The 26,929-nt window shown below is 37.5% G+C and overlaps 3 protein-coding genes across 3 annotated transcripts; all 3 read right to left on the minus strand.

Annotated features, from left to right (window-relative positions):
• Positions 1–16,732: 16,732 nt before the first annotated feature.
• Positions 16,733–17,218, minus strand: LOC138868824 (secreted RxLR effector protein 161-like). The gene has a single exon (XM_070146395.1). The coding sequence runs from the start codon at positions 17,216–17,218 to the stop codon at positions 16,733–16,735; it is 486 nt and encodes a 161-aa protein (XP_070002496.1).
• A 408-nt stretch (positions 17,219–17,626) lies between these two features.
• On the minus strand, positions 17,627–17,983 carry LOC138868825 (uncharacterized mitochondrial protein AtMg00820-like). Its single transcript, XM_070146396.1, has one exon. It carries the CDS (start codon positions 17,981–17,983, stop codon positions 17,627–17,629), a length of 357 nt encoding a protein of 118 aa, XP_070002497.1.
• Positions 17,984–25,069: 7,086 nt separating this feature from the next.
• LOC104222697 (uncharacterized) lies at positions 25,070–25,624 on the minus strand. The gene is made up of 2 exons (XM_070146397.1): positions 25,472–25,624; positions 25,070–25,369 (listed from the first exon to the last, which is right to left on the minus strand). Exons 1-2 carry the CDS (start codon positions 25,622–25,624, stop codon positions 25,070–25,072), a joined length of 453 nt encoding a protein of 150 aa, XP_070002498.1.
• Positions 25,625–26,929: the final 1,305 nt, after the last annotated feature.

The raw sequence follows: 26,929 nt of genomic DNA on the forward strand, positions 1-26,929 counted from the left end.
AACATGCGGAGCCGCAGGATTCTATTTTCCTCCGCAGTTGCGGACTCGGGCGTGAGGACGGCCAAGATCGAACTCTCCTCGGAAACAGGAATTGTCGGCAAAGGAATTTCTGAAGACATTTCTATGCTTCCTTTTGACCTTGTGAAATAAGTGTGAGCACCGCTTCCTGACTTAATAGCAGGTAATTGAACACTCCCTTTCGACCTCGTGAAGTATGAGTGCGAGGCCATACTTTCACCAAACCAACCGCCTTTTCCAAAAACCTGAAGGAACTCAACGACAAACGAACGGTTAATTCGAAACAAATAACAGATAGGCAATCTCACGTTGGGGCATGATGCACCTATACAGTTAAGTGGATTCCTACATGTTTGCGACGAAAGCATGCGTCATTCCAGCTTCTTTTTAAGATTCCTTTTTTTATATTATATTTTTTTATTATGTTTTTATTTTTCTTTCTTTCTCCTTTTATTACTGTTTTCAATTTTTGTGGTTAAAATGCGACCAGATCCGATAAGGATTGCCTACGTATCACGATGCCACGTGAATCAGATCATTAAGTAGTTCAAAAACAGATGAATGTAAAAGAAACACACATTTTATTACTGAAATGATCTATTACAAGCAACATTTTCGAAAAAGGAAAAACAAAACTTGAAAATAAACATAGACTCAAACAGACTAATGCACCCGGATGCGAGAAGACGGACAGAAGATGCTAAGATACAGATTCGACCTATGAATACATTAAGGCTTCGAAAATTGGTGCCCGCGGGGCATCGTTCGGCCTTGCCGCGGTACTAGGTGTGAGATCCCTTTCAAGTTGTTCCAACGCATGCATGGTCTGCTTGACATGACCCATCACTATCGAGAGAACGGTAACGCTGGTCATGTTCTCACACCGTAGACATCGTCTGATGATGGCGTGGGCAATGGCCCTGATCCTATCTCTGGTTTGTTTCTTCTCTATGAGCAGGCGTTTTATCTGATCACTGCACGTTTTTAAAACTTGAGAATCTTGTATATGTTGATTCTTCAGTTGCCGCACGTCTGTCTTCATTTTGGCCAACAGGTCGTAACAGTATCTGCTCTCAAATTGGAAATCCTCGGCCTGCTTAACTGCCTTAACCTCAAGTGTAGCCATCTCTCTCTTCATTTTGGCAACAGTTTTCTCGTGGTTGTGTTTCAATTGGTTCAAGTATCGGCGATGCTTATCTGCTCTTGTACCCCACTGTGCTTTGAGCTCTGCCATGACATTTTCAGACTCTTCTAAACCATCTCGCCATTCCCTGACTTCACTTTTCAGCCCTTTTATCAACTGCTCGTCTGATCGACTCCTTGGTCGTTTATCAGCATCCATCCTCATCTGTTTGATCTGGGCCTTGAGCATCTTGTTTTCTTGAGTCAACCTGTTCTGTTCTCCCAGATCGGTAGCAACTTGCACGTTGTGCTCATATTTCAGGCTTTCCACTTGCTGCTTCAAACTGCTGATTTCGATACGATAGCCTCTTTCTTTCGCCAACCAATCCCACTGCTTTTGCGATGACTCGGCGAAATTCAGGATGTGGGGCCTTTTAGCCGGCCTTTTATGTTCGAGTTCTCTTCTGTACCATGCAAGGTAGCCTGGTGCCATCTCGCTTTTGGCCCGATCCCGAACGCAAGTATCTGCTTTCAAATATTGACATTCATTCCAGATCTGGCGGATTTTTGCTTCAAGAAATTATCCGTCAGGACTTATCTCAATTGTTTGAGCACTAAGATCCTCCTCGTTTGGTACTATCTGGTATCTTCCGAGCTGTCTCAAGACTCGACAGGGCGCGTAAGGTTGAATGCTCTTAAGTCCCATCAGTAGGAAATGAGTTTTAGTTGTTGGCATATATATGACCTCATTAACAGGCAGCCATCCTAGTGTCCACTGTATTTGGCTGGCAGTAAGAGCTTGAAAGAATGAGGTCCATGCCATAACTCTTTTGGGCAGACTGATCTCTTTGGTTCTCGTGTAAAATTCTTCTATGCAAGTTTTCTCCGAGGAACCATGGCTCAAGAGCTCGGAACGATGGCAGAGATGTTCAGTCATCCACATTTGTAGCAGCAAATTACAACCTTCGAAGAAATTCCCCCCGGCTTTGCAAGCTGTGAGAGCTCGAAAGATATCAGATACCACCATAGGCGCGAGAGTGCTATCGTTCTGGGTGAGCAAAGTACTGACTACCCCGGATATTTTCAGATCAATATTCCCATCTTTCCTTAGAAATACTAAAAGGCCCAAAAATGTTATCATGAAAGCCACCCATCTGTGCTTATCCCACTTCTGATGACTACCTTTGCTGCATAGCTTGTTAATCGGATTGTTGAATCCTCCTACATGACCATACCTGTCGTATAGGAAGCATGGATTACAAAACCCGGCGGCCAAATCTGGGTTGCGGACCGTCCTGGGTATTTTTAGTGAGTCTAAGAATCGATGTACCGTGACAGCTCTTGGGGCGACCAGGTATCTTTGCCTTAACGGAAGTTCAGCATTTCCGATGTACCCAGCCATTTCTTCCAGAGTCGGGGTGAGTTCAAAATCGGAGAAGTGGAAAACATTGTGTGCCGGGTCCCAGTAGGTGACCAAAGCTCTTATGATATCTCCCCGAGGCTGGATTTCCAATAAACCCACGAGACCTTTTAGATATTTCTTGACCTCATCTTGCCCTTCAGCACCTAGATCATTCCACCATAACCGTAACTTGACAGGGATTTTAGTCATTATCGAAAAGTGTTCATTTTGCATCGTGCTCATCCTGCACATTTGTTAAGGTGACTTAAAAAAAAATATTTTGATTATTTTTTCAAAAAAGAAGATCAGATTTTCGAACACGGCCTTTCAGCACTTCGGGGATGAAGATTTTAAGGCTGTGTGGGTCAACTGGACAAAAACCTAAACATGACCCAAAAAGTGGCTGTTTGTGCAAAGTTAGCCTTCCGGCGTCCCTTTTGGGAACATTCGGCTATTTATGACAAAACAGCATCACCCGACTTATTTTGACACATTTTTTATTGTTTTGTTGGTTTTAGCTATCTTAGCAAAAGGTGGGGTTGAACCCGATGGGGGTTGCCTACGTATCTCACATCCGGTGAGAATCAAACCGGCGTAGTTCGGTCGGATCAAAAATAGGGGAAATTAACTAAACCCCTTTTTTTGGGAAATTAACTAGAAGAAAAATAGGGGAAATTAACTAGAAGAAAAAAAAAATTGTTTTTTTTTTTTTTTAGAAAATGCCAGTGAGGTTTTGACATTACTTGGACATTGGTTTTATTTTTTTTTTTCAAAATAAGTAATTATCTCCCTACACTGCTATTTTCTTCCCTTTTTAAGTTTCTTTTTTTTAGGAACCGGTCAACATGCAGATCCGAAGCAAATAAATGCGCAAAAACAAACGGGATGCAGCAGGATGGTCTTTTCATTTCAGGTTGCCTGTCCTAGACGGACCCAACCCCTGTGTTGAGTCCCCTATATCAAATGCAACATGATGCAAATAAGCGTTCCTACTAGGGATCTGGCATGCGGTTTTGTTATACTAGGTTTATAACCTGGGTATATATTCTAGACTATGTACCCGAGCGGACAACTTGAGTCGAGGAGGGGGCTACGTACCGGGGACCCGCGAGATCGTCCGGCTTTGTAACTTTTCCGGCCTCTTTCTTATTTCACGTATTGACACTAACAGAATAGGGAGTCTCGACCAGCGAGCTTCTCCCCGGAGGTAAGAAGAAAAGGGTTTTGGCCCAGTTTATATACAGTTCAGATAATATCAAAGTGGTAAAAAATAACATTTAGCACGTCCCGCCAAAACATGTAATAAAGATCAGATAATAAACCCAAATATAACAATTATTCTAAGCTCGAATTCTTGAATCCTGAACCAGTGGTTCTGGGTTTAAATCCCCAGCGGAGTCGCCAGAGCTGTCACACCTCCTTTTTGCGCGCCCACCCCGAAGGGTTAAATGCGCGAGGGAGTTTTTCCAATTTAAGTAACAATATTCGAAATGGGATTATTTATTTAATTTAGAGTCGCCACTTGGGAAAGGTTTGGCTTTTGGTGTCCCAAGTCACCGGTTTATCTTGAATCCCAAATCGAGGAAAATATTCGACTTTCCAAATTGAAGTCTGCGAACCAGAAATTCTAAGTAAGGAATTCTGTTGACCCGAGGGAAGGTGTTAGGCACCCCCGAATCCCGTGGTTCTAGCACGGTCGCTTAAATTGTTATAATGGCTAAATATCTGATTTAAATACATGTTGTGACTTATGTGCTTTTATTAAGTTTAAACCGCTTTTATTATTATCATTTATTTTTATAGAATTGCAACGTCGTGAAAATGCATCTCGAACCACGTCACAATCAATGCACCCGTAGTTGTTAACACATTTCGACTCCGTTGAGATTTGAATTTGGGTCACATAAATGCGCACCCGAATTTAAGAATGTAATTTAATTAAGTCGCGCCTAAAGAGTCACGCGTTATTATCTTTGGGGAAGACAGTGAAATTCACTAAACAGTCCATCCCAAACTCTAAGTATTTATTATGATCAATTATTGAGGGCCCCGCAATTTGCATTTTTTATTTGGCGAGGCTCGTCTCATTATTTTTAGAAGGGATATCCTAAAGTGACTACATTTCTACTATGTTTGTCTCTAAAAATAGAAGAAAGAAGATACATGCCAATTCAATTGCCTGCTTTGGCCAAATCCGGATTCCTGTTAATCATCTGATTCATTGTTTACAAAAATGAAGAATGCTATACTTCATAGAACATGCTCTTAATTTGAGAAAAAGAAAATTACATACAATATTGGTGGAACGCTACACTTACTCCGAACAACCTTAAGTTGAATTTGAATTAGCCCATTTAAACAAGATTAATAGAATTACTTATTAGAGGATGTCACCAATGGTATTCGGAAACTCGTCCTATAAACTGCCTAATGAAGCTGAAATTCAAGAATTTAAAAACTGTATCGTTTTTGGAAAAATTTAAAAGCCATCCATCCTACATATTCAAAGCATAACTGGAGAAAGAGTTTGAATTAACGATTATACTAAGCGATTGCACATTCCATAAATTATATAACTATATCATGTATACTACTAAGCAAACCATATTGCAGTTTCTAGACCCAAGTAGTTTCAATTAAGTACAAACTTACTAAGGTGCTCTCTATTGGGCTAAAAATTAAAGAATTACACAATTTGAACAATATTTACAAAGCTGTAAGTAAAGCAACGACTGATTAAATTCCTTTGCATCTTCATTTCATGATTTCGATTTCTACATCAATGTGAGGTTCAAATGTGTACCTGAATGTTGAATACCAACAGAAGAAAAAAGAAGATAGGGAGAATCAGCAGCAGTAGTAACAGATAGCAGCAACGACAAAGCAACACAGCAACAATGGCAATCCCAGGCAAAATAAACCAAAACAGTAACCCGACGATACAGTACTCAATGTTGATTCTTTCAAATACTCAAGGGAAAATCCTAAATCTTAACAGAACCAATAACAAACTTGATGCTGAATTTCAAACAAAAGAATGAGGAAAAAGCAGTGTTCTCAGTTCCAGACAAACAAGAATTTCTTTTCTGATCTCCCTCCCTGATTTCTGAAACCCCTCTTTCTTATTCAAAGCTGTTTCTGTCCAATTTCAGCTCCTCTTTGCATGTGTGTGTATCTGTGTTTGTGTATGTATGCCCTGTCTCTATATCTCTCTGTGTATATGTGTGTATTTCTCTCTGTATATGTCTCTCTATGCCTCTCTCTGCCTATCTTTTTTTCTTTTATCTGCATATGTCCTCCTTATTTATGGTCTAGCATCAGGCCATTTACAGCCTGTTAAGCAAATCAGAACCCCTCCCATGTGGTCTGCTGTCTTTCCACTCAAATAATTAAAAATAACAAACCTCACATGAGATTCCCCTGACATCCCTTTATCATCTTATTAAATTAAAACCAGGGTATGGGCAGCCTGAAGATGGCCTGACAGCACATGCTGTCCCATTTGCTCTAATTATTAAAGAACTATAGTGCACATGCTATCAATTCAGAACTCAAACTAAACTGAAACCACAAACTAAACTATAAATGTTTCTGATTCAAATCCACAAACAGCTATACTTAGTTCCCAGTTGGATTCAGACAGAACTTCACACAAAAACCATAATATGAATCAGATTATTACCATTCAAAGCTAAACTAATCGGCGACGTATATCGACTCGACCATACTAATTGTAACATATACAATTGAAGCCAATGATCAGAAATCCAAAAGTATCAATATGTGATTCAAATTGAACTGACTAAACAAAGTTGCACTGGGGACTAATTAATCAACCAAATTTAATTTCAATTGATTGTACAGCTTACACACATACACACGATCAGTAAACAGAGAAACTTGACCAAATACAGAAATCAGGGAAAAGTGGACAGAACAGTTAATAAAAATTCAAAAATAAATCAACTAAACATTTGGACATATGAACAGACCTTTAACTACAACAAAAAAATGAACTGATAGAGAAAAAGAAAGTAAAAATACCTTATAGGATTGAAAAATCAGAAGACCCTAACCCAGATTTGAATCGAACTTTCTTGGGGTTGAACGGACTTTAATCGGAGTGTTCTCAACGGAGAACACTTCGATTAAGGTCCATTAGACCCTAATCTTCTGGTTCAAACGAGACATAGATCGGACATCAGGACTTCTAGGGTTCCTAAGGGCAGATTTGGGATTTATGTTTCCCTGGTTAGATTCGGACCAAACCAAGCCTGGTTTGGTCATGAGGGAGGTCAGGGGAGTGCCTGGTATGAATCTAGGGTAGATCGGTGTGGATCGAAGTTCTGCTCAAATCTTCAAATGAAGATTCGAGAACCTAGGGACTGATTCGAACTAAGCGGTTGGTGGATTTGGATTCAGGGTGGTGAGGTGCATCTAGGGTGTTAAGGTGGTGGTCACCGGCATCCATGCCGCCATGTTTATGGTGAGGGAAAAGGGGGGCGGCGCTAGGGTTCCGAGGGTTTGGGTACGTGAAAGAGACAACTCAAGGGGGGGGGGGTCTTTGGCTTAGGGCGCGGGGTAAAGGGGAAGGGTTTATATACGGGACAGGGATTGAATTGCTAGCCGTTGGATCATTGGCGATCAACGGCCATGATCTCTTGCCTTAAAGAGACGACACCATTTGGATTAATGACTGGCCTGAGCTGGATCGTTGGATCCGTTTGACCAACGGTTCAGATAGGGGTGCCCAAAAACAGCGTCGTTTTCCCTTGTGCCTGGGGCCGGACTGGGTTAGTGAGTTTGGGCCTGATTTTTGGTCCGACTTACTGGCCCAATTCTGTTTTTAACTTATTCTCTTTTTCCTTCTTTTAATTTTTGGTATATATATAAAAATAAAAAATAAAATTCCTATTAAATTGAAAAAGAACTAACATCACGCAAATATTAACTAATACTCAAATAATTATCACTCACACCGGACATCCAAATAAAATCACTTAGTGACGAAAAGAAATAGCAGAAAAGCTGCATTTTTTTTATTTTCCTTTTAATAACCGAATTATGGTTCGATTAATTCCTAATAGTAGAATAATATCCTAAACTTACACTCGACACATATTTTTTGTATTTTTGTTGGATAAGACTAAATGGACACGGACAAAACCGCAAATAGCTAACAAAAATGCCATGCAAATTCCAAAAATTGTATGGCAAAGCCATTTGTTATTATTTTTATTTCTTTTGGAGTAATTGTCGTGTAAACAAAAATCACGTGCTCACAGTTATATTCAACAATAGAGGTATGTATAATTGGTCGTACCCATCTCAGTTATGCCTTATAGGGGCTAACAGGTGTAGTTTAAGAAAAGGACGAAACATCAAGATCCGGTTGGGGTTAGAGCAACCCAAAATGGTGAATGGATTGTTTGTGTTAGTTGACATTTCTGAAGGGTATTACAAATGTGCCAATAGATCTTCTTATGAGACACCCAGATAGTGCACTCTAGAATATTACGATTAGATGTGAATACTAGCATGAAAAAAAATCAAAAAATCAGAAGATAGGCACAGAAAGCCTGGATGGAATAAATATTACCTTAGTGTGACTCTCGTCCCTAGTAGAGCGAGGATGTTGAGCAACCCAAAGAGTCAATGAATGAAGCAAGGAGAGCTAAAAGCAAAAGAATGTCGTATTGAAGTTTTCACAAGAAAAGGGATATGCAGAAATATTAGCAGAGTAATGAGAAGAGAGATAAGGAAGCATTATGAATAAGGTGTGATACATGGATAATGACTGTAGGAAAAAAAAGAAGAAGAAATGACAGTATTACAGAGTCTAGTCAAGTGAATGAATAGACGAGAGGTGACAGGCCTTAGGACAACAAAAGAGTATAGGCCATGAAGTCATATCCTCATTTTAAGAAGTAAGTTTGTGACTTTAACGTGATTACCAATAGGAAAAGCTAAACCCCAGAATAATAGAGATCAGTATGGGCTGGTGAACAAGATAAAGCAAACATGAATTAGGGATTTAGTGATTTGCTAATGATCGACATCACCAGAATTTCAGATTTCGTGTCGGCAATAATAGAATGAACAACAGAAGAAGATTCATGAGAAATTCAGAGATTGGTCATTCTGGAAGACGCTTCCCTAAAGCAAGCAATGTGAGCAAAGTTAAGCTTAAGCGACTGTATGTGCCAGTTACACTAAATGTCACCATCGCGAGTGAGCAATTTTGTTATCCTTGGTATAAAAAGATTACCGCAAGTGAGTAAGGGTCATCGATGATGTAAAAGGATGCAAAATATGAAGAGGAAAAACATCTATAGGTAGGTTGTCATAGCTCCAAGTCTTAGCACTCCCCTAAAGGGGGAAATATGGAATGATAAAGGAAGAATATGATAGAAATGAGAAAGGGATGAGATTGCACTTATCCAAATGTTACAAATATGCTATGATTCCAGGACGTTATGTAAGCACGAAGTCAAAAAAAGAGGGAAGTAAGGGTTCATGCCCGGGATGTTATTGATAGATAAGGAGCCAGTACGTGAGGTAAGTTAAGACAAGGAAATAACCCAAGAAAGATTACGCAGAATATGGGTATGAGAATGGGCCGACAAGTAATTAGTAGTTGATTCAGGAAGAGCCTAGTCATGACTAGACAAGAAGTTACGGACAAATCAGCAGATCATGCAAGATGAATGTAGTAAACCCCAACATGGAGAATTCAGCCTCGCAGTAATGTCATTATAATACTTGAGATATATTCAAATAAGAGTCGGGGTAGTTAAAGGTACCGTATGAGTGTTGCGGGGATAAAAGAAAGTGACATTGGGAAGTCAATCAAACGTTAGTTCAGAAGCAACCCTACAAGCACAAGAGCATAGAGGTAAGCAACTACGCATAATTATAGGCAAGGAATGACACCAAAAGGTCTGTAATAAGCTCACATCTTTATGAGGGTCAAGGGTTCTCCCTAAGTACTACAATAAAAGACTAGATGAAGAAATAAGGAAGAAGGATTCAACTTAAGCATAATGACCTAAAGAGGAAATGGTCATGTAAAAACAGTCTCACAACAATATTGTAAGCACTCCAAAGGAAAGTGGCACCTACCATGGCTAATGAACGGGAAGTAAAACTACAAGTAATATTCAAGATCATATGAGTTGCACGGAAACTCGGGCATGTGTGGGCACTAAGATAAGCTAAGATGGAACGAAAGAAATTATTCGATCAATGATCCAGAGTTGGTTACGTTATGAACGCACTTAAGGGTTCGGAGTTTTATACATGTAGCATATACAACCGTAGAAGATTCTGGTATACGTTAAAAGAAAGAATTGAGCCCAGGTAATAAACAAAGGATTAAATTATTAAAGGATTGTATCATACATATTCCTCAGCATCCATAAAAGGCTAAATAGTATAACTAATACCAGGAACCATAGATCGGAAGATATCTTAAGCCGACGTAAAGGTCGATCAGAAGGAGGAGGAAACTAAAGAGTTACATCACCCAAGTAAATCAGGAGTTTGATTATTGGACCCAAAAAAATAGAAACATCGTGATCGAGAATATTGCAGGATCTCCCTTAAAATTAGAGGTACGAGAGAGATAGTACAACAACCATAGTCTATAATGGCTCTATGATAAAGTCAGTTAAAAAAAAGTAACAGCCTCATAAGATGTCAGTATGAAGCTCCCACCGGATTGTAGTATTATAATAGAGCTTCAAGTTTTGGTGTGAATCATACCTATGTGGAAGGGAGGTTATGAAGGAGATAGAAGATATGATGCGAGATTTTAAGTAATTAATGTAAAGGTGAACTACGTACGAGATACTCAAATGCAGAAAGTTGTGAATAGTCCATACTTCGGATAGAAGGCTAGAAGCGCGGGGATTCAATATCCAGGAATGATAGCGGCATCGTCAGTAGAATATCTCATAGCCTATGGCTTCTAGGTATCGAGGAGGCTAATTAAGAAAGTAAAGAAGATTTAGAGACGATGTGATGTCTCGCTTGATGTTCCAGAGTGACATAAGGAAAAAGTGATGACCCAAAAGGTCATCACTTGTTTTAGAAATAAATTCTGTGTTCCGATGCCTTAAAAACCTCTTCTTTTCTCACCTCGATTTGCATGCGCAGTCCGGGCGCGTAACCGGAAAGCCATTATGTGAAAATCTATTAAAAATGATGAATTTTGGCTTTAAAATGAATTTAAGTTGACTTCGGTCAATATTTTAGGTAAATGGACCCGGGCACGTGATTTGACGATCCCGAAAGGTCCGTAAAAAAAATGGTACTTAGGCGTATTCCCGGAATCGAATTCCAAGGTCCCAAGCCCGAGAAATAAATTTTTAAAGAAAATTATTTTCTAGAATATTTATGAGTTCTTGGAAATAAAATCTATTTTAAATTTGATGGTATCGGGCCCATATTCTGGTTCTAAAGCCTGGTACATGTCTTATATGTTATTTAAGTTGAGTCTGTGAAATTTGGTAAGAAACGGACTTGAAATGACGTGAATCGGACCGTATTTGAGAAAATTGGAAAATTTGAGGTTCTTAAGTGATTTCATGATTTTGAGGCTAAATTCATAGTTGTTGATGTTATTTTGGCAATTTGATCACACGAGTAAGTCTGTAGGATGTTTTTGAGGTTGTGTGCATATTTGGTTTGGAGCCCCGAGGGCTCGGGTGAGCTTTAGATAGGCATCGGGGTGATTTTAACTTAAAAATCTAGTGTTTTTGGGTCAGTTCTGGTGTCTAAGTTTCTGTGCTATGCGAACGCAGGGGAAGAGTCGCGAACGCATAGCACAGCTTTTGGGAGGGGGTTATTAACACTATGTGATCGCATAGTACATGGTGCGAACGCGGAGCACAGGATCATTACTTTACGCGAACGCACCCGTTAAGCCGCGAACGCATAGGCTTAGAGAGGGTTGGGGCTGGGTAGAGGTTATACAGTGCGAACGAACCCCCATGGTCGCGATCGTGGAATGTAGGGGTCAGGCAACTGTGCGATCAGTGTTGAGTAAGGATTATGATTATTCTCATGGAAATTACTTATGATTGAGTATTGGTGCTAGTTGAGGAAGTTAGATGTTGGAACAAGTTTGGTTATAGTTGATTTTCCCTTACCGAGACATATTTACTTAAACTATCGATTTCCTTACCGGGATAGTGTTGTTTCTTTATTGATCCTTTGCCGGGACTCTCTTTGTGATTGGTGTTGCACTGTATATGTGGATCGGGTTGCACGCCGCAACAATATTATATTTGGATCGGGTTGCACGCCGCAACAATATTATGTTTGGATCGGGTTGCACGCCGCAACGATAATATAATTGGATTGGGTTGCACACCGCAATAGTGATAAATGATATGGATCGGGTTGCATGCCGCAACAGTATTTTTATAATTTGGATCGGGTTGCGCGCCGCAACAATAGATAATAAAAGTGTTTATTGGTTGGTTACGATTTCCTTATTCTTTTGTTGTGAATTCTAAATTGTCTTTATGCTTTTCTCTTGAATTACTATTGGTAAATGATATTCCCCCGCAGCACGTCCCCCTCTCATCATTAATTATTTATTTCTATTTTATTTTTCGCTGTAAATAATATAACTGCACAGGTTTATTTGGTAGTCTTGTCCTAGCCTCATTGCTACTTCGTCGCGGTTAGGCCAGGCACTAAACAGCACATGGGGTCGGTTGTGCTGATAATACACTCTGCACTGTGTGCAGATCCCGAAGCGGCACCTTTTGGACCATAGCTTTGGGTGGCTGCCTTCAGTCCAGTCGGAGATCCTGAGGTAGTCCTGCATGCGTCCGCAGGCCCCGGTGTTCTCTTCCATCTTTATATTATGTCTTCATTTACTTTTCAGACAATTGTTTGTAGTATTCGTAGATGGTCCGTGATATTGTGACACCGGTTTCGGGTAGAGATGTATTGGTATTGTCGTACTTGTTTTTGGCGAAGTTATCAAATTACATCTTCCGCATGTCTTTAATTATTTTAATATTTCACTATTGATCGCATGTTGTTTTAAACTGTTAAAAAGGGCTAAATAAAGAGTTAGTGAATCTATAATACTCGGCTTGCCTAGCTTTCACGAGTAGGCACCATCACGATTCCCGAGGGTGGGAAATTCGGGTCATAACAGAAACCTATGATACAAACAAGTTGAAAGAAGGTTGCAAGTAATATAAATAAATATGGGTAGGTCGCGAGCTTAAGTATGGCAAAGCGACAAGATTTTAGGAAGGCAAGAGTAAGGATACGAAAGAGCTAGTGAGAAGGTGACGAGAATGGATAAGTCCTAAGAATTAAACCTATGAAAACAAGCGAGCTAATCGTTTCTCTAAGTCATAGAAAGCTCAGTATAGCCTGAATGAACTCAAAGGAGTCTAAGACTAATATCATTTGAAAGAGATGAGGGTGTAATTGTGGTAGATAAAGAATGACATTTGGACCTTTGTTTGAATAATGATTTTAAAAAAAAAAAAAGAAGGAGAAAAGATTTCACTGACGGCACGAGATTAGGATCCCCCCCCCTCCATAAGGTGAATTACATTGAGACACTATGAAATACGATTATGGAAATCACTTTAAATATTCCTCAATGCAACGTAAGCCCTAGCGGCAATGTATTATGTAAGAAATTTCAAATCTTCAAGTGGGGGATTGTAGATCAACACTAAGGTGAATCAACAATGGACAGATACAAGTTACAAAGTATGACATGAGATTACGCCATCCTTCTTAAGACGAACGGTAATGAAGGAGCATTACAGGACTGAGATTTATACCGAAAGGATAGGCAACAAAAGTAACTAGGAGTTTGGTAAGCATACCTCAATAATGATAATTGAAATAAAAAAATTATGGTATAGTATGACCCATGTAGATACAGTAAAGCAATACGAATGGATAACCGGATCTATGAAATAAGATATGGCCATATTCGCAAGTTCTACAAAGTATCGAGCGAAGAACTTCAGTACACCTATAGATGCCCAGAGAGGCATCCTATTAAGCCTTGTATATATTTACAAAATAAGGCCTAGAGATTGACTAAAAGCTAAAAGGAAAAATGAATCGCATAAGTGCACTTACAAAGCCAGGATCATACAGGCTGCATGACAGGAGGTAGTAGCAGTTGCGAGATTAGAAAAATTTCGACCACAAGTCATGATATGAGCAAAAAGACTAAAATGGGAGAATACCCTAGACTTTGGATTTATTCATAGAGCAACTACTTAAATGGCAAGGAGAGTATTTAGGTATTCATAAGAGCTATAAGTTATGACAATGACAAGATCATCAGTCAACATTCGAGGACGAATGTTCCAAAGGGGGGAATGATGTTACACCCTGCAATATTATGATGATGTTACGTCCTGCAGTATTATATTACGATGATGTTACGCCTTGCAGTATTACATTACAATGATGTTAAACTTTGCAGTATTAAGTTACGACAATGTTGCACCCTGCAGTATTATATTACGGTGATGTTACGCTTCGCAGTATTAAGTTACGACGATGTTGCACGCTATAGTATTGTACGTTGAATTTGCCGTAAGGTAATTGACATTAGTCCAAGTAAAAGATTAATTGGAGATTATAATGATTATGCTATTTCACAAGTGATGAGTAAATTCGTGAAGGTGAAAGGGAAAGTAAGTCAAAGAAAATGAATTTTCGTCAAAGTTTGGCATTTTGGGGTAAAATACGGCCCGAGCTAAAATACCTGATATTTATGGACTAGTGTCATACAAGGTTTTACATGACCATAAGGTTCACAAAATATGTTAAAAGAGATTAGTATTTTAAGTAAGTTGAGATAATATTTAATTATGCGGGTAATTGATTAATTATCGGGTAACGGGATATTACCTAGTTAATTATTAAAATATGAGATAAGAATAAAAACCCCGAAGAAAAATACGTGGCAGCACCACCAAACCAAACAAAATGACTAATAGTCAAATTGGCTTTGGCGGCAACATGCCATAACACAGTCAAAGACACCCCACCTTTTACACTTTGTATATATAATTAGTATCTTATCATAAAAGGAACGTTTAGCATTTTTCAAGCCTTCAAAGAAACTTCATTTTTCTTGTCTTGAAACCAAAGATCAACAGAATGTTTAGCATTCTCCAAGCTTTCAAAGAAACTTTACTTTTCTTGTATTGAAACCAAAGATCAACAGAACATTTAGAAACGTTACATTCAAGCCTACAAGACGTTAAGCAACAAGACTTTTGCAAATCAAATTCTCCTACGAGAATATCATACACAGTTTTTCCTACTCCAGGTATATTAAGGCTATCCCTTCTTTCTTTTGGCCTGATCCATACGATACAAATGAAACGAGCAAAATGCGCAACTTTCATAAATGATTCTATTCATAGAAATATTATGGGTGCCTATATTCTTGATTCCCCATGTGTCATATTATTCTATCATCTGTCATGGGTCTCAAAAAAATACGAAAGTTGAAAAGAGTTTACTTTATGATATCATTCAAAATCATAATGGTCTTATGACACTCTAAGAGATTTTATTGACGTACTTTTCATGCATTGCATTCATGTACATTGACCCATGATCGAATAGCGTTATATGCGCGTATATATGTATGTATATATATGTATATGGGATATGGAAAAGGTTATGGTGTTATATACCCACCACAACCTGATCAACTGGTATATGTTGATGATTTTGCCCACAGTGGCCGAGATGATATGATGGGACGCCCTCAGAGGCTGATGATGTTATTAAACATGTACATATGCACGACATGGCATTCAGACGCATATGCATGACACTACAATTATTTCATGATTTACAAAGTTATCCAGGCTTACAGGTGGAGTCATTTACTCTATATTTCCTTCATGTCTGATATGTACTTATTTATGTGTCTTACATACTCAGTACATTATTCGTATTGACGTCCTTTTTTGCCTAGGGACGCTATGTTTCATGCCCGCATGTCCCAATAGATAGGTCGAGAGCCCTCCAAGTAGGCTATCAGCTCAACGGAAGATGTTGGTGCGCTCAATTTGCTTCGAAGTTGCTTGATTGGTTAGTATGAGTTAGATGTGTATTGTTTGGTATAGCGGGACTCTGTCCCGGCCTTTATGAAAATTATGTATTCTTAGAGGCTTGTAGACAGATGTCATGTACGTAAAAGATCGTATGGTCTTACCGGCCTATGTTCAGTGTTCAAGTGGTTATTTTGGTCTTAGAGGCTCATATGCCTTATGTATAAGTTGGCATTACCTGTTGTATTCTATGTATTTCATGGCAGCCTCTCCGACTCAGTTATTTATGATAGTATGATATGAAAAGATACGTTATGTTGGTACTCGGTTGAGTAAGGTACCGGGTGCCCGTCGCGGCCCATCGGTTTGGGTCGTGACATTTACAATGGAATAGAACCCTCTATTTATAGGGAGAGAGTGAATTATCCACCAAGTAATAAACCCTAGAATCTCTCTAAATATAGACATTCACCATAAATAAAATTCTATTTATAACACTCCCTCTTTAATGTCTAGTCAACAGATAATGTGCCTCGTTAAAACCTTAACTAAAATAAAACCCAATGGAAAAAAAATCTATGAAAGGAAAAAGAGTACACATATCTAATAATAAGCCTTTTGGTTGTCTCGTTAAAAACCTTGCAAGGAAAACTCAGTGGGACAAAACCTTGTAAAGGAAAAAGAGTGCAACGCGTATTAACTCCCCCTGATGAGAGCATCAATTAACATTCTTGAGCCTTCGCATCCTAATCTTGTACACTAGCTTCTTGAAGGTTGACGTCGGTAGAGACTTGGTGAACAAACCACTCATATTATCACTTGAACGAATTTGTTGCACATTAATATCACCATTCTTTTGAAGATCATGTGTGAAAAATAACTTTGGTGAAATGTGCTTTGTCCTATCTCCTTTTATGAATCCTCCCTTCAATTGGGCTATGCATGCTGCATTATCTTCTTACAAAATCATGGGCAGTTTGTCACACTTCAAGCCACATTTGTCTCGAATAATATGTATTATAGACCTCAGCCACACACATTCTCGACTTGCTTCATGAATAGCAATTATCTCAGCATGATTAGATGAAGTAGCCACAATTGATTGCTTAGTCGATCGCTAAGATATGGTAGTGCCTCCCCATGTAAACACATAGCCTATTTGAGATCGAGCCTTGTGTGGGCCAGATAAATACCCAGCATCTGTATAACCAACTAGATCGGGACTGCAATTATTGCCATAAAATAAGCCCATATCGGTAGTTCCTTTTAGATGCCGCAATATGCGTTTGATTCCATTCCAATGTCTCCTTGTAGGAGCAGAGCTATATCTTGCTAAGATATTAACTGAAAAGGTTATGCCAGGCCTTGTAGTATTAGCAAGATACATTAGTGCACCAATTGCACTAAGATATGGTATTTCAGGACCAAGTAGCTCTTCATTCTTTTCTTGAGGTCGAAATGGATCTTTATTCACATCAAGTGATCGAAAAATCATTGGAGTACTTAATGAATGTGCTTCATCCATGTAAAACCGTTTCAATACCTTTTCTATGTAGGCAGATTGATCACTTGCAAACCTTGTAGGCAGATTGGAACTCTTCATTAGTGCACCAATTTGGCAAACCAAGACATAATTTTGTCTTTCCAAGATCTTTCATCTCGAATTCCTTCTTTAAATAATCAATTGCCTTTTGGAGTTCTATAAGAGTTCCAATAAGGTTTATGTCATCAACATATATGGCAAGTACAACAAATTCCGATGTTGTTTTCTTTATAAAAACACATGGACAAATGGCATTATTTATATAACCTTCCTTTAATAAATACTCATTAAAATGATTATACCACATACGTCCTGATTAATTTAGACCATATAAAGATCTTTGCAATTTGATTGAAAATATTTCCCGAGACTTTGAATTATGTGCGTTAGGCATTTTAAATCCCTCGGAAATTTTCATGTATATCTCATTATCAAGTGATCCATAAAGGTAGGCGGTAACCACATCCATTAAATGCATGCAAGTTTTTCATGGACAGCAAAACTAATGAGATAACAGAATGTTATAGCATCCATAACGGGTGAATATGTCTTTTCATAATCGATACTAGGATTTTGTGAAAATTCTTGTGCATCAAGGCGTGCCTTATATCTTTGTACCTCATTTTTCTCATTTCTCTTGCGTAAAAAGACGCATTTATAGCCAACAGACTTAATACCATTAGGTGCTTGGACTACAGGCCCAAAAACTTTACGTTTTACAAGTGAATTCAACTCTGATTGGATTGCTTCTTGCCATTTTGGCCAATCACGTCTTTGTCGACATTCTCCAACAGATTGAGGTTCAAGATCCTCACTATCTTGCATAATGCTAGATGTAACATTATATGAAAAGACATAATCCACCACTATATCCAATCGATTCAAATTTATCTCAATATCGATTGGATTTATTGGTAGTTCCTTATTTTCTTGAGTCTCAGGCTCGGTGATTTCCTCATGAATCTCAGGATTGGTTAAATCGTGGATTTCTTCATGAGACTCTTTCGTAGTGTCATCTTGATCATTTGTTTTCCTTTTTCTAGGATTTTGATCCTTAGAACCTAATGGTTTGCCACGTTTTAGGCGTGCTTTTGACTCATTAGCTATGACAATAGAAGATTGTCCAACAGGGACATCAATACGGATTGGAACATTCTCTGTAGGGATATGTGATTTTGTTATCCTTTTCAGATCTGTAAATGCATCTTGCATTTGATTTGCTATTTTTTGCAAATGAATAATTTTTTGCACCTTTTTTCACACATAGAGGTAGGGCTGCTCGGTGGGCCGGGCCTGAACCGGACCGGACCGGGCCCGCGGTCCTAACGGGCCTGGTGGGCCGGTCCTGGGTGGGCCGGTCTTGGTGGGCCTCCTGAGCCCGTCACGGGCTGGTCTCCATGGTTGAGCCCACGAGCCCGGGACCGTTTAGCCCGGGACCGGCAGGCGGGCCTGGGCCGGTCCTGGCGGGCCTGGCAAGCCTGGCGGGCCCAACGGCTATTTTTCAAAAAAATAAAAAAAAATCTCCAACGGCCATATTTAAAATCTAGCCGTTTGGGCTGAAAATATGACCGTTTTTTAAGTTAAAAAAATGGCCATTTGGCCCCCAAACTTTATTTTAACCCCAAACTTTATATAATTACACTTTTCCCCATTTCTCAACTATAAATACCCCCTCATTCTTTCATTTTTATTCACCAATTCATCAATATCTCTCAATATCTCTCAATCTCTCTCAATCTCTCTACTACAATTACTTAATTTATTGTTGAAATTTCGTGAAAAATTGTGAAGTTGTTGAATTGAAGTTTTCAAGTGTTCAACGATTTTCAATTTTCAAGAAGTTGTTCGGCAATCCGGTAAACTCGTTTCAACTCTTACGTTTTTAGAATATATTTTTGTGTGGTTTAGTTTGCATAATTATAATTAATATGGCATTTACTTTGAAAAAAATGTTTGGTAAAGGAAAAGATAAAACCGGTGAAAGTAGTGGCCAACCAACTACCCTTCCCCCGGCTCCCCGACCTAGAAAAGATAAGCAAGTTGAAAGTAGTCGCCAACCTAGACGTCCTCCTCCTTCCGTAATTCTTGATAGTGATCACCCTTGTTTTCAATTTACCGATAGTGAATTTTATCATAATGTTGCACCAGGTGATAGATTAGATGATGAAATTATGAATGCTCTTTATCCTAATGAAACCATCTTAGAAAATAATGAGGAAAATGAGGATGATGATGAAACTCAAGCACCGGATTTAGATGATACACCTACTAGTCCTCTTAATAACCCAAGTGATGCACCGGTCGACCCACCTGTAGAAACTCCTACTTTTAATAGAGAACCTGCTAAACGCTTAGAAACATCATTAGTTTGGAATTTTTTTACTCAAGTAAGAGAAAAAAATAAGGCTAAGTGTAAAACTTGTGGGAAATTAATGTCGCATAAATATGTAGGAGACCGTAGCGGCACAGGTAGTTTGACTAGGCACATAAAAACACACCCTAGAGATAAGGCTAGATTTTTTCAAATGAAAGCGCATCTAGAGGGGACAAGTGTAGATTCTGCGGTTAACCCTAGTACAGGTTCAAATCTAGTTCAACCAGGAATTAACACTGTCACTGGAGGTATTTTATATTACGATCCAAATAGAGATCGTGAAGAATTAGCAAAGATGATTACTGTTATGTGCTTACCTTATACTTTTGCTTCTAATCCTAATTGGGTTCATTATATTAGAAGAGTGTTTAATCCTACTTATAAAGGTTGGCCTCGCGCAACAGTTAAGAGTGATATTTATAAATTCAAACATGAATATGAACAATATTTGCGTTATTTATTTACTCATATACCTAATCGGATTTCTATTACTACTGATATTGGTAGAAGTGGTAATGATTGTGATTACCTAACTGTTACAAGTCATTGGATAGATGAGGAATGGATAATGCAAAAACGCATAATTGCATATAGAATAATTAATTCGCGTCACACAGGTAAGTTTATAGCTAACACTGTTGCAGATATTTGTAGATATTTTTGCTTTAGCGATAAAATAATGGCAATTTCAATGGATAATGCTTCTAGTAACACCAGTGCTATAGGCATGCTTACAACAACACTAAATCCTGCATTTACTAATATTTTCCATGTTAGATGTATTTGTCATATTTATCATTTAATTGTCGGTGATGGTATGCGAATATTAAACATAGAAATTGAAAAGGTTAGAATGGCTCTTAATTGGCTTTTTTATTCAAACCGTAGAAGTAGACTTAGAGAGTATTTTAAAAAATGTGATGAATATGGCCTTAGAGAAAGAAAGGTTCCTAAACCTTGCCCGACTAGATGGAATTGTATGTACGAAAGTTTAGTAGTAGCATATGAATATAGAAACCCAATTAATGCAACGTTTAATTCTCGGGTAGGTGGTGAAGATGATGATGAAATGCTTACCACTCAAGATTGGACTAATGTTAAAATTCTTTTAGATTTTTTAGAACATTTTCAAATTGCAACAAATGCATTTTCTGGGCAATATTATCCTACTATTTCAAACTGTTTAGTTTATATTGCAGCACTATCTGATTTGTTTGTTGAATTTAGTGAGGGTGGGGATATTTATGAACTTGCTATAAATGAAATGAAACAAAAGTTTAAAAAATATTTTTTTCCTATCCCTCCTATTTATGGTCTTGCTGCAATGCTAAATCCTACAATGAAATTGGGAGGTCCTCATTTTTGGTATTCAAATATTTATAAGGCTTTAGATCTTTCAAATGAGGAAATTGCGACACTTGCAGATGCAAAAGCTTCAATTAAGATTAACGCTCAAACAGTTTATAATGCTTATCAACTTGCCTTAGAGCATGCTAGGCCAACTATTCCAACCCCTACTTCGTCTAGCTCACAATCCTCTAAAAGAGTTGCGGGCTTAAAAGCTCTTAAATCTTGGACGGAGTTCAGGGGGTCTCAAGGTGAAAATTATGATGAAACTTCACATCTAAATGAGCTTCAAGTTTATTTGTCTCAGGGACTTGAAAAGGAGAATCCAGACGGCTCTTTTGATCTTTTGGAATGGTGGAAGGCAAGGGAAAAACATTTTCCTGTTCTTGCAAGGATGGCTCGGGATATTTTATCAATTCAAGCTTCAACTGTTGCATCAGAGAGCGCTTTCAGTCAAGCAAGACTGCAAATAGGTGATCATAGAGCGTCTATGAGGGATAGCTTGGAAAAATCAGTATTGTTTAGAGATTGGATCCGCTCGGAAAGAAGAAACTTTGGAATTGCAGAAGCACAACCGGCGATAGATGAAGCTTATGAAGAAATGATAGCGGAACTTGCGGAGGATTCGGCTTCGCCCGGAAGTGGTGATGAACAAGCTTCTTTTCCACCACCACCAACGCAACCTCCTCCGAACCTTGAAGGATTTATGAGATTTGTTAGAGATAATACATAGAATAATATGTAACTTGTATTTTGGCACATCTTCCTTAGTTTTTTTTCCTTCTAATGGTGGTATTAGTACCTTGTTGTGCTCATTCCATTGGGGGAAGGATGACTAAGAAAGATATGTCATTTTTTGGTAATAAAATTTATTGCTTCTACCCATGAGCTTCTTTTCGCAATATTTCTTTGTCTATACTTAGAATTATTTATAAGCTACAATATATACATAATATACAATATATATACAATATATAAGAGAATATATATATACATAAGATACAATATAATATACTACAAGAAAATATATTATGCGAAAATATATACATAATATACAATATATATACTACAAGAAAATATATTTATAAGCTACAATATATACATAAGATACAATATATATACTACAAGAAAATATATAAGAGAATATATATACATAAGATACAATATAATATACTACAAGAAAATATATTATGCTACAATATATACATAATATACAATATATATACTACAAGAAAATATATTATGCGAATATATATACATAAGATACAATATATATACTATAAGAAAATATATAAGAGAATATATATACATAAGATACAATATAATATACTAAAAGAAAATATATTATGCTACAATATATACATAATATACAATATATATACTACAAGAAAATATATTATGCGAACATATATACATAAGATACAATATATATACTACAAGAAAATATATTATTATGCGAATATATATACATAAGATACAATACATATACTAAAAGAAAATATATAAGAGAATATATATACATAAGATACAATATAATATACTTCAAGAAGTGATATTTATGCATGACAATTTAGTGTTTTACTATTGTTTTGTTATTTTCTTTTTCGTCAAGCACTTTAATAATTAGATATACATATATACTACATATATATTTTTAATATAGCCATGATACTACAAGAAATTGTCTTAAAAAAAAAACCCCGCTAGGCCCGCGAAGCCCACGAGCCCGGCCCGTTAAGCACAGGACCATGTGGGCTTAGGCCCGTCACGGGCCGGTTCCACCCATTAGGCCCACGAAGACCGGGACCGCCAGGCCCGGGACCGCCAGAGCCCGGGACCACGAAGCCCGGGACCGCGAGGCCCGGCCCGTTAGGCCCACTAAGGCCCGGGCCCGGGACAAAATACAACATTACATAGAGGCACGTGGATCAAGATGAGATAATGATGGATTTTTCCACAAAATTTTTCGTTTGGGTTCACCATTTTCTCCCCCTAATTTTGGAAAAAGTGTCTCACCGAATCGACTGTCTGCAAATCGAGCAGTGAATAAATCCCCCGTTAATGTTTTAAGATAGCGAATAATGGAGGGCGATTCAAACCCAACATATATTCCTAACCTTCTTTGGGGACCCAATTTGGTGCGATACGGCAGGGCTACAGGCACATATACTACGCATCCAAAAATTCGTAAATGGGATATATTAGGTTCATGACCCAAAACTAATTGCAACGGGAAATATTTATGATAATTTGTCGGTCTGAGACGAACTAGCATTGCTGCATGCAAAATGGCGTGACCCCAAACAGAAGTGGGCAGCCTCGTTTTCATGAGTAACGGTCTTGCTATCAATTGCAGACGTTTAATTAAAGACTCTGCAAGTCCATTTTTGAGTGTGAACATGAGCTACAGGATGTTCCACTTTTATCCCAATTGATAAGCAATAATCATTAAATGTTTGGGATGAAAACTCAGCAGCATTATCAAGTCTAATAGACTTAATTGGATTATCGGAGAATTGCGCCCGTAATCGAATTATTTGTGTTGTTATTTGCAAATGCAAGGTTGCGAGATAACAATATGCACACATGAGACCATATAGAAGATGCATCTATTAAGACCATAAAATATCTAAACGACCCACTAGATGGGTGAATAGGTCCACAAATGTCCCCTTGTATACGTTCTAAAAACGCAGGGGACTCAATCCCAACTTTTGTTGGTGATGGTCAATAATTAACTTGCCTTGATAACAAGAAGTTCAAGAAAATTTATTATTTAAAAGAATCTTTAAATTCTTTAATGGATGCCCATTTGAGTTTTCTATAATCCGTCTCATCATAATTGATCCAGGGTGTCCCAATCGATCATGCCAAAGTACAAAAGTATTGGAATCAGTAACCTTTTGGTTTACAATAGAATGTGTCTCAATTGCACTAATTCTTGTCCAATACAGGCCCAAGATAAAGATGGAAATTTCTCAATAACCCTCTTTTGGTCAGAGACATTCTTGGTAATGATAAGATATTCAAAATTATTCTCATCTATTATTTCAATATGATATCCATTTCGTCGGATATATTTAAAACTCAACAAGTTCCTCTTGGACTTGAAGGAGAACATTGCATTCTCTATGATAAATATTGTTCCCTTAGGCAGAATTATAATAGCTCTTCTAGAGCCTTCAATTAAATTACTACTACCAGAAATTGTAGTAACATCTGTCTTGCACATACTTAAATGAGAGAAATATTTCTTCTCTTTGAATATAGTATGTGTCGTATATGAATCAATTAAACAAATATTTTGACAATTGGACTTTGATCCAAGTTTGCTTTGTGAAATATTCATATTTGCTTTCCATTGTTTGACATACAAAAGAAATATATGAATAAATATTAGTATTTTTAGAGAAAAAATAGGAGAATAACAGAGTTAAATTAATAATTCAATAATGACCTTGTAATGCAATTTCGAGCAAACTCTGATTATGATACAAGCAATTACATAGCTAAAAATAATGAAATTATGAGTACACTACACATATGATTAATACAAGTACAACAAATTTATTTACATTATATAACTTATTTGATTTTGTATTTATAACAAATTGCATTTCACTCAGTTTAACATAACAAAATAAAACTGAACAGTGTAAAACTTATTAAAATAATGAACGTACAGCATTTTCTTGTCGTCATTAGACAGATCATTTAAATCAAATACTTTTGATGCACATTAGTCATAAGTACATATCTGTTTTATCCATATATATGTCATAAGTTGGAAATCTTTTTTATATCCATTACTTGACACACCTATATTTTGTGCTTATTTTGCACCATAAATAACTACAATTGGTGTTATCCATATAACGTGTAATTCGTGTTGTGAGCAACAACGTTTATGTGATTAATTGCAACTCTATAGATTCTAACAACAGAAACATTGTTGGCTTCTTGGGATTTGACACCGAGAACGTCATTAGTATATTACATAATATGTGATTCTGAAATATCATTAGTGCGAAGAAATAACATATGATTCTAGAACTATATTTAATCAAAACAAACCAATACTATTTAATAAAATAAATAATATTAACTAATACTAATGACTACTACTCATATAAAGAATTATGATTGCATGATGTTTATTCACTAACTACTACGAATAGGCAAAATAAAATTTAAACTACCCAATCATCTTTAACCACGGATCCATCATCGATCAAGTGGTCTATTTTCTCATCAGGGTGCTCAAAGAAGTCTGCCACATCCAAGTGGGTGATGTCAAAATTATTGTCAGAGACAAAATTGGCCTCAGTGTCTTGATTCTTTAGAGATGCTTGATAAAGCTCAACCAAATGTCTTGGTGTACGATAAATATTTGCCCAATGCCCTTTTCCACCGCAATGATAGCATTCAGTTTCTGAATCATTTGCCTTTTGCTTCTCATCTTTCCTTTTCCACTTTTGGTGGTTATTTTTCTTTGGGGGGTGATTAACACCAGGAAAATTTCTTCATTGTCTACGGCCACGACCACGAATAGGGCCACGGCCTTTTCCACGCTTAGCATAATGGGAATACACCTCATCCACTTCAGGCAATGGTGTAGACCCAGTAGGTCGATTTTCGTAATTTCTCATGAGCAAATCATTGTTTCGTTCAGCCACAAGGAGAAGAGAAATCAACTCAGAGTACTTCTTGAAACCTTTCTCTCTGTCCTGCTGTTGCAGGACCATATTGGAGGCATGAAACGTTGTAAACGTTTTTTCAAGCATATCATAGTCAGTGATAGTATCTCCACAGAGTTTCAATTTAGAAGTAATTCCGAACACCACAGAATTATATTCAGAAACAGACTTAAAGTCTTGGAGCCTCAGATGAGCCCAATCATATCGTGCTTATGGAAGAGTGACCAACTTTAAGTTGTCATATCTTTCCTTTAAGTCATTCCACAAAACAAGCGGATCTTTGACTGTGACATATTCTATTTTCAACCCTTCATCAGGGTGATGGCGCAAGAAAATCAAGGCATTAGCACAATCTTGGGTGGATGCTTTATTTTTATCTTTAATAGCGTCTCCAAGACCCATTGCATCTAAATGGATTTCAGCACCCAACACCCATGCCATATAGTTATTGCCCGAAATTTCAAGGGCAACGAACTTTCTTTTCATAATATCAGTCAAAATTAAAAGAGGAGAAAATTATACCCTAATCTTCCCAAAGAGTTTCTTGAGATAGTAGAGTCTCGTGTTGATAACGTATTATAAAACAATAAAAGAAGAAGAACAATATTGCAAAGAAAGAGAGAGAGGGACTTCTTATTGAATTTTGGGATGATTTACAATGGAATAAAACCCTCTATTTATAAGGAGAGAGTGACTTAGCCACTAAGTAATAAACCCTAGAATCTCTCTAAATATAGACATTCACCATAAATAAAATTCTATTTATAACATTAGTTAATTAGTTAGAAATAAAAACTCAATTTTTATAACTTCAGAATTTATTCAAACTTGTCTTCTTAGTGATACTTAACAGTTACATCAAAACCTTAGTTTTATGTGGGATTCGACTCCGGTCTTATAAATTAGATTATATTTGCAACGACCGCTCAGTCCTCTTTATAAGGCATAGTTGAGCGTGATCACTTAACATATCCTAACTCAGGATAATGGAGAGAGCCGTATATCTCCCTAGATGTGTGCAGAAGATGAACATCAAGAAAAATTTAAGAGGATAATGTTTAAGAGGTAAAAACAGTGTGATCAATCTTAGCCGAGAGCTATAAATTCCGGACGCGAAGGAGGAGGAATTGAGACATTGAAAAAGAAAAAAATAAGAAAAAGCTTTGATTACTGTCACGTAAAACCTCAGAAAAGAGAACAAGGGACGAACCCGATTCAGAATGCAACTGTGTTGGACCAAAGAACCAATGCAGAATGTGGGATAGGTTTGAGTTGGCTTGGTCTTTTCTGCTCCATTATGGATCTAACTCTCGCTTTTCATTATGGAATCTCAGAAAATATATAGGGTGTGTT

The sequence above is a fragment of the Nicotiana sylvestris genome, chromosome 5 (assembly GCF_000393655.2).
Source record: "Nicotiana sylvestris chromosome 5, ASM39365v2, whole genome shotgun sequence".
Lineage (NCBI taxonomy): Eukaryota > Viridiplantae > Streptophyta > Magnoliopsida > Solanales > Solanaceae > Nicotiana > Nicotiana sylvestris.